General features: G+C 54.8%; 2 protein-coding genes across 3 annotated transcripts in view; both read right to left on the bottom strand.

Annotated features, from left to right (window-relative positions):
- Window positions 1–201: 201 nt before the first annotated feature.
- CASTOR1 (cytosolic arginine sensor for mTORC1 subunit 1) lies at window positions 202–4,859 on the bottom strand. 2 transcript variants are annotated; one of them, XM_041728332.1, is made up of 9 exons: window positions 4,463–4,859; window positions 3,757–3,827; window positions 2,423–2,610; window positions 2,211–2,343; window positions 1,828–1,951; window positions 1,310–1,423; window positions 1,057–1,139; window positions 862–956; window positions 202–741 (listed from the first exon to the last, which is right to left on the bottom strand). In XM_041728332.1, the coding sequence occupies exons 1-9, from the start codon at window positions 4,573–4,575 to the stop codon at window positions 673–675; spliced, it is 990 nt and encodes a 329-aa protein (XP_041584266.1). In that variant the 5' UTR covers window positions 4,576–4,859; the 3' UTR covers window positions 202–672. The 2 variants fall into 2 exon arrangements, with proteins under 2 accessions (XP_041584266.1, XP_041584267.1); XM_041728333.1 differs by having other exon boundaries at window positions 4,438–4,570.
- Window positions 4,860–6,982: 2,123 nt separating this feature from the next.
- TBC1D10A (TBC1 domain family member 10A) overlaps window positions 6,983–15,891 on the bottom strand; it is a 31,389-nt gene continuing 22,480 nt past the window's right edge. The window contains exons 3-9 of the mRNA XM_041729238.1: window positions 14,675–14,782; window positions 10,537–10,643; window positions 9,736–9,850; window positions 9,591–9,656; window positions 8,711–8,900; window positions 8,452–8,606; window positions 6,983–7,842 (exon numbers count right to left, since the gene is read on the bottom strand). Coding sequence (XP_041585172.1) covers window positions 7,336–7,842; window positions 8,452–8,606; window positions 8,711–8,900; window positions 9,591–9,656; window positions 9,736–9,850; window positions 10,537–10,643; window positions 14,675–14,782 — 1,248 coding nt within the window. The 3' untranslated portion in view covers window positions 6,983–7,335. The remainder of the gene's footprint in view (window positions 7,843–8,451; window positions 8,607–8,710; window positions 8,901–9,590; window positions 9,657–9,735; window positions 9,851–10,536; window positions 10,644–14,674; window positions 14,783–15,891) is intronic.

The raw sequence follows: 15,891 nt of genomic DNA, 5'->3' as shown, positions 1-15,891 counted from the left end.
AGAGGCAGGTAGCCCTGCATGGGAATAAGTCACTTCACTTCTCAAAGGTTCAGTTCTCCCTGAGGTGAGAATTGAGTTAGGTGAGCCCAGCCAGAGTCAGGTACATAGGGACAGACCCAGACTTCAGGTAGAGGGGCTGGGAGCAGCAGCAGAGCAGCCCTGTCCGAGCTCAGACAACCCCTATAGACCACAGCCCAACCCTTTAGAACTACAAGCCCTTTATTAACAAGTCAATAAAAAAGGGAGAAAGATGTAAAAATACTTTTCTTGGAGGCCCTCTGAGGGGCAGGCACTGTCAGAACTCACCTGGCCAGGGAAGGCAACCCAGCCAGAGGCAGAACGGAGATAAGGACCCTGTCCAGGGAGTGGCTGGCCCAGGGTGTCGAGAGGGGATGGCTTGGGCCTCAGGCAGGGAATGTGCAAACACTGAGGCCGCGCAGGGAATGATGGGGTGAGGGGTTCCCGGAGGAAAGCCCAGAGCACCGTGTTCCCCTGCGTGGGCAGACACACATGTCCACGTGAGAGCCGGTGCCTGCACGCAGCTTATATACAGAGAGCAGAAGGAAGGGGTCCCCCGGCAGGAATGGGGGTGGGGAAGGCTCATCCCAGAGCTCGAGGAAATAGCTTAGAGAAGTCTCTGGAAGCCTGGGGTGAAGGGAGAGTGTGGAGGCCTCAGGAGCTCTGGCCATCCTGCCGTCGCTGGAGGACCTCAATGACACTGCTGATGCCATCCTCAGGCACCTGTGGACAGGTGGGTGGAGGGAGGGATCAGGGCCATGTCAACTTCCTGGACTACATTCTGCACCCTCCCAACCTCCGGGGCCTCAGTGTCCTTCCAGGATCCCAACCCACGGTGCTTACCAAAGCATGGTCAAAGTTGAAGGTGCTAATGTAATAGGCAGAGATATCGGCTGCAGCCAGGGGGCCTGCAATCTGGGCCACGATCCCACACTCATCTGAGGGTTGGGGCAGGGGGAAGGAGTCCATGTACATCATCCTGGTCACCCCCTTCGCAGATCTTCCCCAAGTCCCCAACACACAAGAAGCAGCCCTTACCAAAGCCCAAGGGCTGTCCACCAATGCGCACCATTCTCCACAGCTCTCCTGAGGAGCTGGTTAGCAGGAGGTCACTGGGGAATCTGGAAAGGCAGGTGGGTAGTGGGCAGGGCACCCACCCATACCCTCCCTGCCCCAATGTGAGCCCCTGGAAGCAGGCTGACCTAGTGACCTCAGAGTCTGATGCTCCATTTCCTCCCTCCCTAGGGCTGGCCTTGGGATCTGTGGTCCCTGGGGCTCAGGAGTCACATACTTTTTCTGCGTCTCAGCGTCCATGACGATGGAGATGTAGCCCTCAATGAGGGAGAAGGCAAAGAATGTAATGGAGCTGGGTCCAGTACCACCAGAGGCTGCCTCCTTGGGGGCACTAGAAAAGAACAGGAGGCTCAAGTGCTCTTCGGGGTACCCAGCCCACTGCATCTCCTCCCCTCTCTGGGCCACTTTCCTCCCCTGTCTGAGGGCCCTGATACCCTGATGGGGATTGAACAGGGGTGGGAGGGAATGATGAATCTTGCTTGTTTCAAAGATGCTGGACCCCAGGACTGATAGAGGGTCCGACCCAAGGCCTGGGTCAGGGGTGGTCAGGGGTGTCTCAGCTTACACTACAGGAAAGGGTTGCAGCTGTGGCATTGGGATCTTCCCTGAACATCAGTGAGGGGCACATGGGTATCACAGGCTGCCAGGAACCCAAGATACAGAACAGGGCACAGAGTTACAGAACAAGCAGAAGGTGGTAGGCATAGGGAGCAACGGCATGAGAACACAGCTCACCTGTAGGAGTAGAAGAGGACATCGATGAGCGTGGTAGCGATGGCTGGCAGTGTCTCGGGGTCCAATGTGAGGACACAGAAGCGGTTCTGTGGGCTCTGGATGGGATGCACCGTGGGACTGGGCCCTGCCAGGAGGGACCAGGCAGAGAACTACTGTTAGGGCAACTGTGGGCTGGGGCGCCCCCTCGTGGCCAGATAGGGAGGGGCCTGGGTGGAGGGTAGGGTCCTGCTCTACAGGAACCCTCTTCTCCACCACATCTCCCTATCTTGTGAGGCAGTCTGTGTCAGCCAGTATCCCCACGTCCACAAACCAGCTCTCATAAGGGAAGGGCCCCCGTGGGATGAGGAGGCCCTGCCTAGGTCTGGGTGTGAGGGTAGCCTCACCATGCTGCGAACGGGGAAAGCCATTGCTGGAATCATCCCTGGCAACAGGCACAGGCTCCCCACCCACTTCCCGGTAAATGTCGAACTCCTGGGATAGCGTGTGGATCACCACGGATAGGTCCTGTTCCCGCACCTGGACCACAAGAGGAGGATGTAACATGAGTCCCCAGGCACCCATGCCCACCCTGCCCCAGAGCCTGCAGAAAACTCACCAGGATGAAGTCCGTTTGGTAAGTGGACAGCATCAGGACAGACACATTGTGCTCTGCCAGTGGTGCAATGACCGAGCGGGCAATTTTGGTGACTCCGGCAGCCTGCACGGCTGCACCACTGTGAGATGACACGTTCAGCACCAGCCATGTGGCCTCAGCCACTTGAAGGAACTCAGATGGGGGTAGCTCTGTGAGCAGGAAGTATATACAAGGTCAGGGCCTACTGGGCTGGCCCCTGCCCCTTGGCTTCCCTGTCTGTCCAGGAATTGGGGGTGGGGGGGCTCTACAAAGGTAATGGCAGGTCTGGAGACTGGGGCTGTCTCCCTCTCCCAAGTTCTGCTCCTGAGAGCTGCATGTATGCAAGAACTGAGAAGTGTTTCAGATGCTGGCCTGCTAGGGATGGAAACTTCCCAGTTAAGACTGGAGCTCCAGAGTCAGACAGACCTGGGTTCAAATCCCGGCTTCACCATTTACTTGCTGTTGACCCGAGGTCAATGATTTAACCTCTCCAGATCCCAGTTTCCTCATCAGTAAAATGAGATTGAGAGTATACACTTCATGATAGCTTTTCTTAGACTAACAGAGGTTTTATACCATGTGGCACCAGCAGGGGGCGCCAACAAACCAGGTTGGCTGAGGGAAGCCCTTCTCCCTTAGCCCACCCAGACTTTACTGCAGTACAAACGGGGAAACTAAAGTCTAAAAGGCTGCAGTGAAGGATGGGCCGAGCCTCAGTTTCGTGGTCTGCGACTCCAGGCTTGTGAAGAGGGGTCAGGCTGGCAGGAGTAGGAGCCAGATGTCAGCTTCAGGGACCAGGGAGAAAACAGGCTGGTGTCCAGGCCACAGCAGCAGCCAGGAGGCCCCCCAGGACCTGGACATGGGCTGGCTGCCTGCTCCTGCACTCCTTTTCCAACCCTCAGACTCCTGGAGTTCCCAGACCAGCCAGGGAGGGGGTGACTGGCACCAGAGAGATAAGTGCAGGGAGAAATAATGGTCAGGGGGAATATAACTGCAATAGGAACCTCTGATTCTTGCCCTAAACTGGACCTGCAACTGGCCTGAGGCTGCCAAGTGCCCTTCACAGCCCTGTCTATAAAGTTTTCATGGGACCCTATGATCAGAACCACAACTATACCCATTTTAAGTAAGAGGAAACAAACAGCTCAGTGGGAGGAAATGACTTGCTCAAGGGCACACAGCCAGTGTGTGGTGGAGGCGAATTCGAACCAGACCCATCTGCTTTCAAGGCTCCAGCTCTTGGGACTTTGGATCCCAGGATCTAGTGAGAATCGCAAAGAGGGGAGCACGCCACCCTTCCCCGGCCCAGCCCCCACCTTTGAAGCCCTCCTCGTCCACCATGAGCGTGTAATCCTCGGGGGTCTCCGTCAGGCTGAAGAACTTGCACCTGGAGGCGGGGGGGGGGGGGGGGGGCATCTTCAGCCTGGGTTGGGCGGAAGGGGCGTGCAGGACTTCGCTCCAGGCGCCCGGAAAGACCCCTGCAGGACGCCTCCCTGCCCCCTCGAGCCTCAGTTTTCTCCCCGGGCCAGTGGGGCGTGGGCTTCATCACCGGAATCACGAACTGTTTTTCGCCCCCGACCTCCGCGGGAGCTCCCGACCCTCGGTTCCCGGAAGGAGAAGAGGCTCGCCCGCGGCTACGCCCCCGTAGCCCCCGGGAGCATCGGACTTTGGGCGCCCTAGACCAGCCCCTCTGACCCGACGGGAGGGCGTCTGGAAGAAGCTCCCCGCAGTCGCCAGGAAGGAATTGCCCCCATTTGACACCACTTGGAGTTAGGCATTGCTCACCCCAGGTTGTTTGCGCCGTAACTGGCTCTGGGACGGCGCCTCACAGGGCCGGATAGGCGGCGGTCCCGGGAGGGTAGGCCCAAGCCGGATGGCGGCCTCGGGGGGGCGGGGGGGGCTTAGGGAGAAGGGCCCTCCCCGACCGCTCCCGCTCGCCCCGCGGCGATGTGACTCTCCCGACCCCGTCCCAGAGCAACAGCGGAGCCCACCCCCACCTGTGCCCCCGACCCGGGCGCGCACCGGCTGCGGCGGGGCAGGAAGAGCAGCTTGATGAGCGGGTGAGTGTAGAGCCAGAGACCTGGGCGGGCGAGGCTCAGCACCCGCACCCGGTGCTCTAGGATGTGCAGCTCCATCACGGTCCGCGCGGACCCGACCCCGCCGCCAACCAGACCCAGGCCGCCGCCGGGGGCGGGGCGGGGAGGCGGTGCCGGGGGCTTAAAGGAGCCGCTGTGTGGCCGCGTCCACGCCGCCCGCTACGCTGCAGACCCTCCCAACCCCATGCCGCGTCCAGTTCCCTGACGGCCACGCCCCGAGGGACGGACAGCCTATCCAGAGTGGCCACGCCTCCTTCCCAAGGCCAGAGCCTCAATCCTCACGTTCCTGCTCGCAGAACCCGCCCCTGGTGACTCCGCCCCCTCAGCCTTGCTTCGGGGAATCACGGGCAGATCCCACCCCGGGGGGTCCTTCAGGCCCCGCCCATGCCGCGCCCCCTCCCCGGGCTCCGCCTTTTCCGCGGGTCGCCTTCCTCGCTAGGGTCCAAAGCAGGAGGGAGGTCTTGGAATTGTTTCTGTCCTTCAGGCCCCCATATAGGTCTAATAATTGATAACCTTGAAGCTCCAAAGGGCTGCGAGGCGAACCGGGGCTCAGCTGGAACCAGAGTGCTGCCCAGAAAACCCTGGAGCATGGAGGGGTAGGCTGTGCAGCCCCCGTGATGCTGAGATTCTCTCCCGACAAAGGGTCCTGCCGCCTTTCTCCCCCCCTTCTCCTTATGGAGGAAGAAGACGCTTACACACTAGGGTACAGATTTGGGGAGGGCCAGCCACTTATATCTGAGCAACATACTGTGGGGTAGGGGAATGAAGGTGGTCAGGCTTATGGCTTGAGACCCTTCAAGACTAAGTGCTTGGGCCAGGGATGCTCAAGGCTGACTTCAGGGGACAGGCCCATGTGTCTGGGGCTCACTGGGTACTCAGATCTCAGACCTGAGACTTGAGCCCTGTTGAAGCCTCCCAAAGCCTGCAGCCTATTAGCAGAACCCAGTTGGCCTGAGCACATGTAAGCTTGCTTCATGCCCATGGAGGCCCCGGGCATTGGCAGATGCCCCAGATCTGAGGCTTATAAGACCAACTTGGGCTCATTTCAACATTAGAACTGGGTTCTGCTCAGTTTTAAGCAGATAATCAGCACACCTAGGCTGGTCCTGTAGCAGGACAGAGCATGCTCTGGGGGGCCCTTGTCTAGCCTGAGCATCCTCAGGCTTCAGATCTGAGGCTTTGAACCAAACAGGTTAAAGCCGGCCTCAGGCCTGACAGGGACCCAGCAGGCCTACACAAGCCTCCTGCCTGCTCAGAAACCTCTACTGTAGGTGGGTGGAAGCTGGGCAGCACCCTCCCTCCCTGGCCTCTCTGGCTCAAGGAACACTGCAGCTGCCACATGCTGGCCTGTCCCCTGGAGAGCCAGGGGGAGGGGAGTGTCCTCAAAGCCTCTCGTGGCAGGTATAAATGGGGTGGGAAACCACAGAGGTGAGGGGTAGAAGGCAGGAAGTGGGTAGCCTGCCCTGATAGACTCACATGACACTTGACCTCCCTAGGCCTCAGTATCCCCAGATGTATGACAGGGTGTTCCAGGCCCAGGCCCTGTGATGCCTGAAAACTCCTAGGGAGGCTCTACTCCTCCCTCTCCCACTCCCTCCCACCATGGCCCAGCCCAGCTTGGTAGCCTGCCAGGAACAGCCGCTATTGTTTGACTGGAAAAGCTGCTTCCTCAGCAGAAGGGGGGCCTTTCCCAGGGACACCATGTCCTTACCCTTGACAGTCATCAGGTCGTGACCATAGTGCCTGCCTGGGCCCTCAGTGGCATTGCCAGGCACCCTGGTCACAGGGGGCTCTAGGTGCAAATTGACCAGCTTCATCTTTCCCATTCAGCTCCTCTGTTTCCTCATCTGTAAAATGGGGATAATAATAGAGCCTATCTGATCAGCTGGTGACCCAACCAGCCCAGACTGGCACATGCTAAGTGCTCAGGAAGCGGCAGGTAGCCTTTCATCAAAGACCCAAACTTCTTCCCTCACCCCTCTGTGTCCAGTGGAGGCCTGGACTCACCATGTAAGGGCATTCATGGTCTCTGACCCCTGGCACCAGCTCACAACTCAAAATGAACACTCAGAACCTTACTGGGGTCTGAAGTGGAACCCAGGCGAGGCACTGAAAACACTTAAGGAGCCCCTCCTCCTCAGAGATGAGTAGGTATCAAAGCCTGGGAAGCAGGCGTTGCTCTGCTCAGGCATTGGGCTGAGGCTCTGTGGGCTACAGTGCTAGCACTGGAGCATCTAAGAGGCTGTAGTCTCTCATCTATGGCAGACTGGTAGACACGGGGCGGAGGTGATGGGGTAAGGGAAAACGGGGTCCAGAATAAGGACTGGCCTATGGCAAAAGCCTTCTCAGAGAGCTCTGGTTCTGGGCTGGGGGGTCTAGGGTACAGAGGAGAGCTGCTGAGCGCCAGGGTGGCTCCCCTTCCCGGTCCCTTGCTGCACACCAACTCTCTACACAAGCCGGTTTATTTCTGTACAAAACCATGTTTCTATTTTACATAAAGAACACCCCCCTTTCCCCCTCACCACAGCACCCCAGCCCTAGGGAGCATCCCCCAGGAAGAGGGGCTGAGTGAGGCCCTGCTCACTGGCCCTCACCTCCCCCGGCCCCAGCGGGCTAGCCCAAGCTCCACTCGGGACGAAATAAATAAAAAGGCTCAGGCTGAGTCTGTGCTGGGCCGGCCAGACTCTCTGCCACGCAGGGCTGGGCAGCTGGGCCATCAGCATGGGCAGGCCCTCGGCTGTCAGTCTGTGAGCCCCAGGGGTGTGTGGAGCCTCACCCCACAGGCCTGAGCTGCCGGGGTTACAAGTATGTATCCTCACTCTCCTGGGAGGTCAGACTCTCCCGGGAGCAGTGGTGAACTGAATCCTGGGAGCGGTGATGGGCTGGATCCTGGGAGGCTGAGTCCTGAAGGGCTGGATCTTGGTAGGCTGCATCCCTGGGGGGCACATCCTGTGGGGGACATGCATCTCCTGCAGCAGCTGCCCCCTTGGCTTGACTTGGGGTTGGGAGCTTATCCAGCTGCCCACTTGCCTTTGCCTGTTCCCATTGCTCCTTCTCCTTCTGGCTCTGTTTGGGTGTCTTGGGCTTGCCTTTGGAACCAGGGAGGGGGGCATCTGGGGGCAGGCGGATGGATGGTGAAGGTTGCAAGGTGGGCCGGGGGCCTGGCTCTGCCTCCAGGATGGCCTTGGCACCATGCAGCCTGGGCAGGGAACAGCACTGCAGCTCACCCCGGGTTTCTTGCCAGCGCCGCAGCTGAATGAGGTGCTCACGCTCAATCTGGCGCTCTGTCACTGGCAACTCTACCACCTGTGTGGGCAATGACAGGAAGATGGGCACCAGGAAGAAACTTCCCCTCTGCCTCCCAACCTGGCCCTGCTCTCCCTCAGATCCCCCAGTCCTGGTCACTAAAGTCCGACCCTAGGAATAATGGTGGTCTGGTCCCTGTGGTGATCACAAGTCCCAAAGCTGAGTGTCAGGTTAGCCAGGCACTTAAGACCCACTGCCTTAAAGGAGAAAGCTGCCCATAACTCAAGTCCCCTTGCCTAACTATGTGTCACCTAAGTACCGTACCTGAGGGCTCAGAATTTGTGGATGAAAATCCACAAAAGAAAGAAAAAAGGGAAAATAAAGCCAAGGCCATGGATCTGATACCAGAGAAGAAGAGAGGGTGATGAATTTCAGCTCCTCTCATTCCCAAGTGGTTCACAACAGAGAAGGCCCTGCAAACCTAGGCCTCTTTATGCCCTGTCTTCTCATTCAGACAGGAGGATAAGGTCTCTCCACACTATCCTGAGCTGATGAGCAACAGGCCTGGCCTCAGAGACCCACCTTCAGAGCAGAGTGTTACCAGGTCAATTCTAAATCCCCCACATCTCCCACTCCCACCCAGTGGTGATGGGAAGGTATGGGCCATACCTCCTGGACCAGGAAGGCCTCCTGCATGATCTTGGGGCTTAGGCTCCGCAGTTGCTCGATAGTCTCGTACTGGCCCTGACAGGCTTTGAGCTTTTCAGGGGAGCCCAATGCATGTTTCAGCAGCACCAGCCCCACCCGGAAGATGATCTTGACTCCTGCATGAGGGGTTGGTAAAATGGCCTGTAAGGAGTTTCTCTGAAAATAGAGGTCCCCTGTGGGCTGGGTTAGAGGCAGTGGTGTTCTGAGCCCAGCCCGGTACCTTCACAGAAGAACATATCCCAGACGCGCAGCACAGAGCTCCAGGGCAGGGTGCGGGCAAAGGCACACATGAACCACTCTGTCATGTACAGCAGAGGATCGATCTTCTGCCGGCTAAGGTGCTTGTGGGCCACAGGTGATACCTTCTGCAGCAGTGAGAAGAGGATCTCCCCATCCAGTTGGATTGCCTCCTGGGGAACACAGTGAAGCCATGGGGCCAGGACTGTAGGCTCAAAGGCAGGACAGACTATGCCCCTGCTCCAGGCAGGCATTCATTCATCCCTCAGGCAGGTACTGCCTGTAGGGAGGCAACCTTGTGTTAGGTGCTGGGATATAATGAAGAGCAAACCAGATGTAGCTGGTCCACCTCATGGAGCATGTAGTGAGAAGGGACAGACAGATGAATCACAGAAGCAAAGAGACTAGGGACAGTGCAGGGGCTGGTGGGAGAGGTGGATAAATGCCCAGAATATGGCAGAACCAGAAATGCTGGATTAGCATGTGCCAGAGGTCCCACCTGTCAGGGTCACAGAAAGCTCTCTGATAGCTGAAAGCTAAAGGAAAGGAGAGTTATTGCAGAAATGAAGGGGGTAGAGGTTTAAGCCTAGGCCAAGGCTGAGGCAGGGAGGAACTCGGTGCACTGGAGGAACTGCGATCCCGCCAAATGGCCAGATGGCTAGAAACAAAGATGGAGGCCAGGGTAGAACCAATGACTCTGGAGCCTAGAAGACCTAACCCTAGCAAGTCTTGGGTCTTAAGCCTGAAAGCAACAGAAATCTGGGAAGGTTTTCAGGTGGGGCAACAGTGGCTGTGGAAAGAAAGACTTAGAGAGGCTACAAAGAGCAGGTCCCAGGCCAGGTATGGACCCAGCATGCACTCACCAGTTTCTCACTGTAGTAGCCAGGCAGGTACTTCTCACAAATCTGCACCAGGCACCAGAAGGCTTGCTGTGGGCAAGAGAGACATGAGGCCTTGCTGCTGAATATTCCCTGCCCACCCACTCACCTGTCCAGGGCCTGGTGGTACCTCAGCAGGCATGTGCATGAGCAGAACAGCAGCAATGGGCGCCTGGGCCTGGCAGTAGCCCTCCTCAGGTCGGTAAAGGGTATAGGCCTTCAGCACACGGAATAGATCCTGCTGGCTGTAGAAGGGCCAAGTGTGGCAGGGAAGATAGGTATGACTCTGCCACCCACTACCAGACTAGACCTGTCTCAGAATTTGCATTTCCCTGGTGACCTGACTGTGGTGAACAAGGGGTCAGTCTCCCACTGCAGCACAGAGACTTTCACAAAACGAGAAGAGGAGGCAGGGAAGGCACTTTCCCCTGTCCCACCCTATCTGACACGTGAGAGCAGAGGCTTAGAGAGAAAGCAGAGGTAGAGCCAGGCAGGATGCCAGATACAAGGGAAGGGTGTGTCAGGGCTGGCAGTGTGGGCCTCTCATTCAGCAGCTGTGTCTCCTTGGCCAGATAGGATAGCTTTGTCCTAGGTGTCTATTTGGTCCTCTGGCCTGGCCTGCCTATCTTTCCCCTCCTACTTACCCTCTGCCCACCTAATTGTCTCTAACCCTCTTTCTCTCCACCAAAACCTGTTTTCAGAAGAAGACCAGGCAAGCTCTAGGACCCTAAATGAAAGCTGCCCCAAAGGTAAGGGAAGAAGCTAAGGAGACCCATCAGATTCAAACCAAAGGGAAACTCTAAAAGTAAGTGGAGTTTGGGGCTCTCAGCTTCTGAGCCCTTGAGATACACCCAAACCCATTTTGCCTCCTCTGTGCCCTGAGAGACAGGGCCCAGAGCCACCTCCAGCCCACAAGACCCAGTCTGCTCACCCATGGCCTCCCCGGGACACAAACATCTCATGGAAAGGGAACTGCCGGTGCAGATCACGTTCAATCACATCCAGCCACTTGGGGTCCCCAGGGGACATGTCCAGCTCCTAGAAGCAAGATCAAGACCATGTATTAGGGGTTAGGGATGGCTGCTGGGAAGATACAACTTCCAAGGTATTAGAGAAAGCCTCTGCCAGGGGCAATACCCACCCAATTCCACCATGAACTGAGCCTTCCTGAAGACAAGTCAGGAAGCTCAGGTAATGAAGTCTGAGAATGAGAGAGAAGCGGCAAAAAGGCAAGGAGGGAAGAGCCCTATAAACGGGGTGATCCTGGCTCCAGGAAGACCCATGTAGTCAAGAGTGTCTGTCATAGCTATGGCTGGAAATAATCTCCAGGTACTTTATTCAGGACTCACTCAAATACCTTATGTCCTAAGATAGAAGGCTACTATCAAAGCAATAGCTACCACGGTTAGCACTGTTCTGAGCCACCCATGGGACTGACTCTTCTCAACCCCAAATAAAAGTCCTATCATTTATACTGTTTACAGATGAGGAAACTGAGGATCAAAGAAAAGTTACTTGCCCAAGTCCTCAAGGTTAGAAAAATGGTGAGGCTGGGCGTGGAAGCCAGGTTGACTTAGAGCCACTGATTTGAATTCCTCTGCTGTCTCTCCGTGCAAGTGGCATCACCTACTGTGTGTGTGTGTGTGTGTGTATGTGTGTGTGTGTGTGTGTCTATGAGAGAGGGATGGAGGGAGGATCTGCACAGAGTGCTATCTGGAAGGATGTGACATTTGTCAAACCAATCAGAACCATCTCTAGGTGCTGGAGCTTTGACAAAGTTTTACTCTTTTCTTTGAACTTCTTGAATATCTTAACATGAGTACCATTTTTTTTTTAAAAGATTTTATTTATCTGACAGAGAGAGAAAGAGCACAAGCAGAAGGAACAGCAGGCAGAGGGAGAGCAGGGAGGTGGATGTGGGGCTCAATCCCAGGACCCTGGGATCATGACCCAAGCTGAAGGCAACTGCTCAACCAACTGAGCCATCCAGGCACCCCCATTACCCCCATGTAATACTTAAAAACAAAGTATTACACAAGAAAAATCATTTCCCCATCATTTGAAATGTTCTATGTCGTGATTTGCTTATTAGTTACATGGATATGTATTATTTGTCAAAATTCATTGAATTGCACACTTAAGATCTGTACATTTCTCTCTCTGTAAATGCTCCAACATTAAAAATAGAAAGAAAGGGGATCCCTGGGTGGCTCAGCGGTTTGGCGCCTGCCTTTGGCCCAGGGCGCGATCCTGGGTTCCTGGGATCGAGTCCCGCGTCGGGCTCCCGGCATGGAGCCTGCTTCTTCCTCTGCCTGTGTCTCTGCCTCTCTCTCTCTCTCTCTCTATCATGAATGAATAAATAAAATCTTTAAAAGAAAATAGAAAGAAAAAACTGGAGCGTTTGGGTGGCTCAGTTGGTTAAGTGTCTGATTGATTTCAGCTCAGGTCATGATCTCAGGGTCCTGAGATCGAGTCCCACATCAGTCTCCCTGTTCAAGGGGGATTCTGCTTGTCTCCCTCTCCTTCTGCCTCTCCCCCAACTAACACATGCTTGCACTCTCTCTTGCTCTCTCTCAAGTCAATAAATAAATCTTTAAAAAAAAATAGCAATAGAAAAAAATCAATAAAAAGGAAATCTAGAGGGCGGAGCAGGGACAGGGCAGGTGCAGCATTAGGGAAGGCCCCAGGGATAAGGGCTAGATTCTCAGCAAACACACCTGAGGGCACAGACCTAGGCCTTGGCCTTGATTGGCAGGTATGTTCATACAAGCCTCTTTCCTTCTTGTGCTCCCTCAGTGGATGTGTTCTGACATTAAACTAAAGACCTTAGGGTACCAGGTAACTTGACATGAGAGAGTAAGTACTGAGCGAAAAAACCGTTAAGAGTGTTCAAGGCTGGAGGGTGGAGAGAAGGACCAAATGACTCCACAGAGGGGTTTTGATCAGGCACACAGCTGAAGAAGTGGGTATATAAACTCTAGAGTCTCATATATTCTCAAGATGGGGGCTTGTGTCCTATGGGGCTTCCAAGTCAAGCCCAGGGCTGGATACTATCTGAGTCCAATGCAGGATTTTTTGGTCAGAAAGTGGAGGAGGAACCCACAAATTTTCCAGAGGGCTTTGGTAAGGTAGGGACCTGAGAACCCAAGAAGTCAGTTCCTAGGATGTGCTCACCTGGTACCTTAGCAGCCCAAGACACTTGACCACGCATGGGTGGCTGAGAAAGGAAGAAGTATAGCTGAAGGGCCTGTGGGAAGAAAGGTTCTGAGAATCAAAGGTAAGTGTGGGCTGCTAGCAGCTGATGCAGCTACAGCAGCTTCCGGGAAAGCCTGAAGACACTTCCGCCATCATGAGATGAAGCCAGAGAAGAAAACCAGGTAAGAAAAGGACAGAAGGTCTTGCCCTGCCCAATGAGGGAGGAATAAGTAGCAACTATGAGAGAAGATGGAGCCGTGAGAGGCTGCAGAACCTGCCTTGACAGCTGAGATTGGGGTTGGCCCCCTGGGTCTTCAGGGGAGCACAGGAATAGATGCTGTTATGTGCTGCCACCAATAGCCTGTCATTGTACCCTTGCCTCTGGCTGTCATGTCCACAGCACCCAGAGGGAGCTTCTCATCCTTACTCACTTCCTCCATGTCATCCACAGGCAAAGTTATTCTAGGTGTGCTCGAAAACCACTGTTCTAGCCCCCAGGACTGCCTTGGGGACCCGCCACTCAGCTTCAGGGCATCTAAAAGACCTTTCCTTGCAAATCTACCTGGCTGATTTCTCTCCAGACACACTACTCCCCACACACAAAATGCACACACAGCTTTGTGCTCTGCTACTCACACAGGATGTGCTCATATTTACTAACTATGGAACCAGAAGTCTGGCCTGGCCGATTAAGCTCTTGGCTCCCATACCTATGCTCTAGCAGCCAGAGGTAAATCATGGACTTGAGGAGAGGTTCCCACGGCTGAGCTTCCCCCCTCCACCCAGGATACAGCCTCCTGAAATGAAAGGGATGAGAAGACACTGGAGTCAAGAGGCTGCTCTAGCAGGGCCTGGTATGGATGCTCTGTGGGATAGTCCAATCACCCTGATTCCCAGAACTGCCCCCAGCCAGACACTCCACCAAACTCCCTAGCCCCATTGCCAAGTACTGCTAGCAAATGATTCTCAGCCTCATCGACAGCAGAAACTCTAGGCTGCCCTGCCCCACCCACTCTTCTCAGGGAACAGGTTTGGCAAAACAAGAGTGTTTGCCAAAGCATGAAGTATGTTAACAAAGAGCTGGTAGCTGACAGCTCTCTCACTGCCTGTTACCAGTCCCAAGAGCTTGGGAGAAACTCTGATGTCTGGGGCCAGGTCTGGCAGGTAAGCAGGGTAATCCCAGGGGAGCCAAGTGCCTCCCATTGGGGAGCATGCTGGAGGAGCTTCCCAGCGCAGGTCAGCCCTAAGAAGCCTCATGAATGGAAGGGTGTTCTTACTCTGGCAGCCATGGGGCAGCGGGAAGCAAGTAAGGAGGGGAAGGCATGCCTACAGAGGATACCCTCTCTGACCACTGACCAGTTTCTAACCCATAAGGATACTGGTTTAGCTCTGTCACCCCTAAAGCTGACAACCTCAATAGCAGCATGGGTGAACTGTGTCTGGCCAGCTTGAATGAGGCAGGAGAAAAGAGTCGAGGTTGGGAGGCCAAGAGTTACTGAGGGTTCTGTGTCCCTGAGGGTAGGCCCTCAAAGGCCCATAGCACAGAGCCCAAAGCAGTCAGGGAAGTGGTCTGAGTGTCCCCTCCTGATGAGCCCAAGAAAGCAAAATTGGGTCATTGACAAGAGAAAGAGCTGGAATGGAAGATGGAAAATCCGTCTATCCCACTGAAGCCTGCTAATTGCTGGAGCTTTAGATGGGCAGAGCCCCCAGGAGTCACAGGTTGGATAGGCTTGGTTAGTGGGGCATTTGATGGGTGGTCCTATTAATCAGCTCATATTGCTGAGGTCCAAGTGAACACATGGAGGACTGCTGCCATGGGAAAGACATCAAGAGATGTGGGAAGGGGAGGGAAGGGTGAAAGAAGGGCCACTCACATCAAACTTCCCAGGGTTCTGCTGTAGCTTCACCTTGCCTCCTGACAGGTACTGCCAAGCACGGCCCCGCAGAGAGGGTGGGATGCCTTTCTGACACCGCAGACGGATCTGAAAGTCAAAAAGAGGACTGTGTTCATGCATCCACCCAGGCAACTCCTCCAGAGGCTTTGTACAAACCCAGCTCCTCTGTTGGTGTTTGGTGGGCCTTCAGTTAGCACATGAGGCAAGCAGGAAAGGGAAGAAAAGAGGACTTTCCTCCTGTTGCTACTATTGCTACGGTGCATAGCCTAGGATGCCAGAGGCAGAGGGAGTAATGACTGTAGAAATGCTGTCACCAGGTGATGTCAGTCTCCATGTTCCCCTGGCCCAATGATAGAACAGATATTCCTGACATTTACCACATAATTTTGAATTCCCATGTCCATTTTCTGAATCAAAATGGAACCATTCAAGTTGGAGGAGCCCCATGGATACCACTAGGGAGGGATCTGCATTGTGTGGGACACAGCTGCAGCTGCAAGTTGAATAGCCTTTGAGATAACCCAGAATGTGCCCAGAGACATTGCCTGGGCACTTCCAAGGGGGTATTTGTTTAAGTAGTTGTGTGGCAGGACACAATCCACCTAGAGGGGAACTCAGCAGAACTCAGAAGGAAAATGAGAGCTGATCAGAATGGCTCCCTCTTTGTTTTGGTCATGAATCCTTTCTTCTGTTCTCCTTGACCCTGAGCTCCCACAATTACCAGCCCAGGGCAGAGGCAGCCAGCCTGGCTGTGAGATCTGATTTCATCTCTTGCTACAAAGGCACAGGTCTTTCCTACCACTCACAGACTAGGAGAGGAGAGGGAGGAAGTGTTTGGGGGTAGCTCATGACCCAGAGCTAGTGCTTAATTATTATACTTGCTCTCTCTATCAGAAAAAGGCTTCCATTGTCAAAATCCAGTTTGAAAAATCATGTTTCTTACAAATGGAAAAACTGAAACATAGATTGGGAAAATATTAAGGTCACACCATCAGGAACCCATTACCTCCTATACCACACTAGAGGGATTCAGCCCCATGCACTTTGCACTTCACTGGCCTCTTGGAGTTAGATGAGAGCTCCACCTGGGCTTTGGGACAGAATGAGACTGAGGCAGCTATGTTTATTGACCTCAAGGCCAATGGTCATGGAGGATTAGCAAAAGCAGAGGCACCACTCCTATAGAACGGAGGTTG

Source organism: Vulpes lagopus, chromosome 14 (genome assembly GCF_018345385.1).
Source record: "Vulpes lagopus strain Blue_001 chromosome 14, ASM1834538v1, whole genome shotgun sequence".
Classification (NCBI taxonomy): Eukaryota; Metazoa; Chordata; class Mammalia; order Carnivora; family Canidae; genus Vulpes; species Vulpes lagopus.
The sequence above is the reverse complement of the archived record's forward strand: the minus strand, read 5'-3'. Positions and strand labels throughout refer to the sequence as shown.

Coding starts and splice junctions, on each gene's coding strand:
- CASTOR1 (XM_041728332.1), bottom strand. CDS start 4,575: ATGGAGCTGCACATCCTAGAGCACCGGGTGCGGGTGCTGAGCCTCGCC. Junction 1,424..1,827: donor GTCCTCTTCTACTCCTACAG/GTGAGCTGTGTT, acceptor GTTCTTTTCTAG/TGCCCCCAAGGAGGCAGCCT. Junction 957..1,056: donor TGGACAGCCCTTGGGCTTTG/GTAAGGGCTGCT, acceptor CCCAACCCTCAG/ATGAGTGTGGGATCGTGGCC.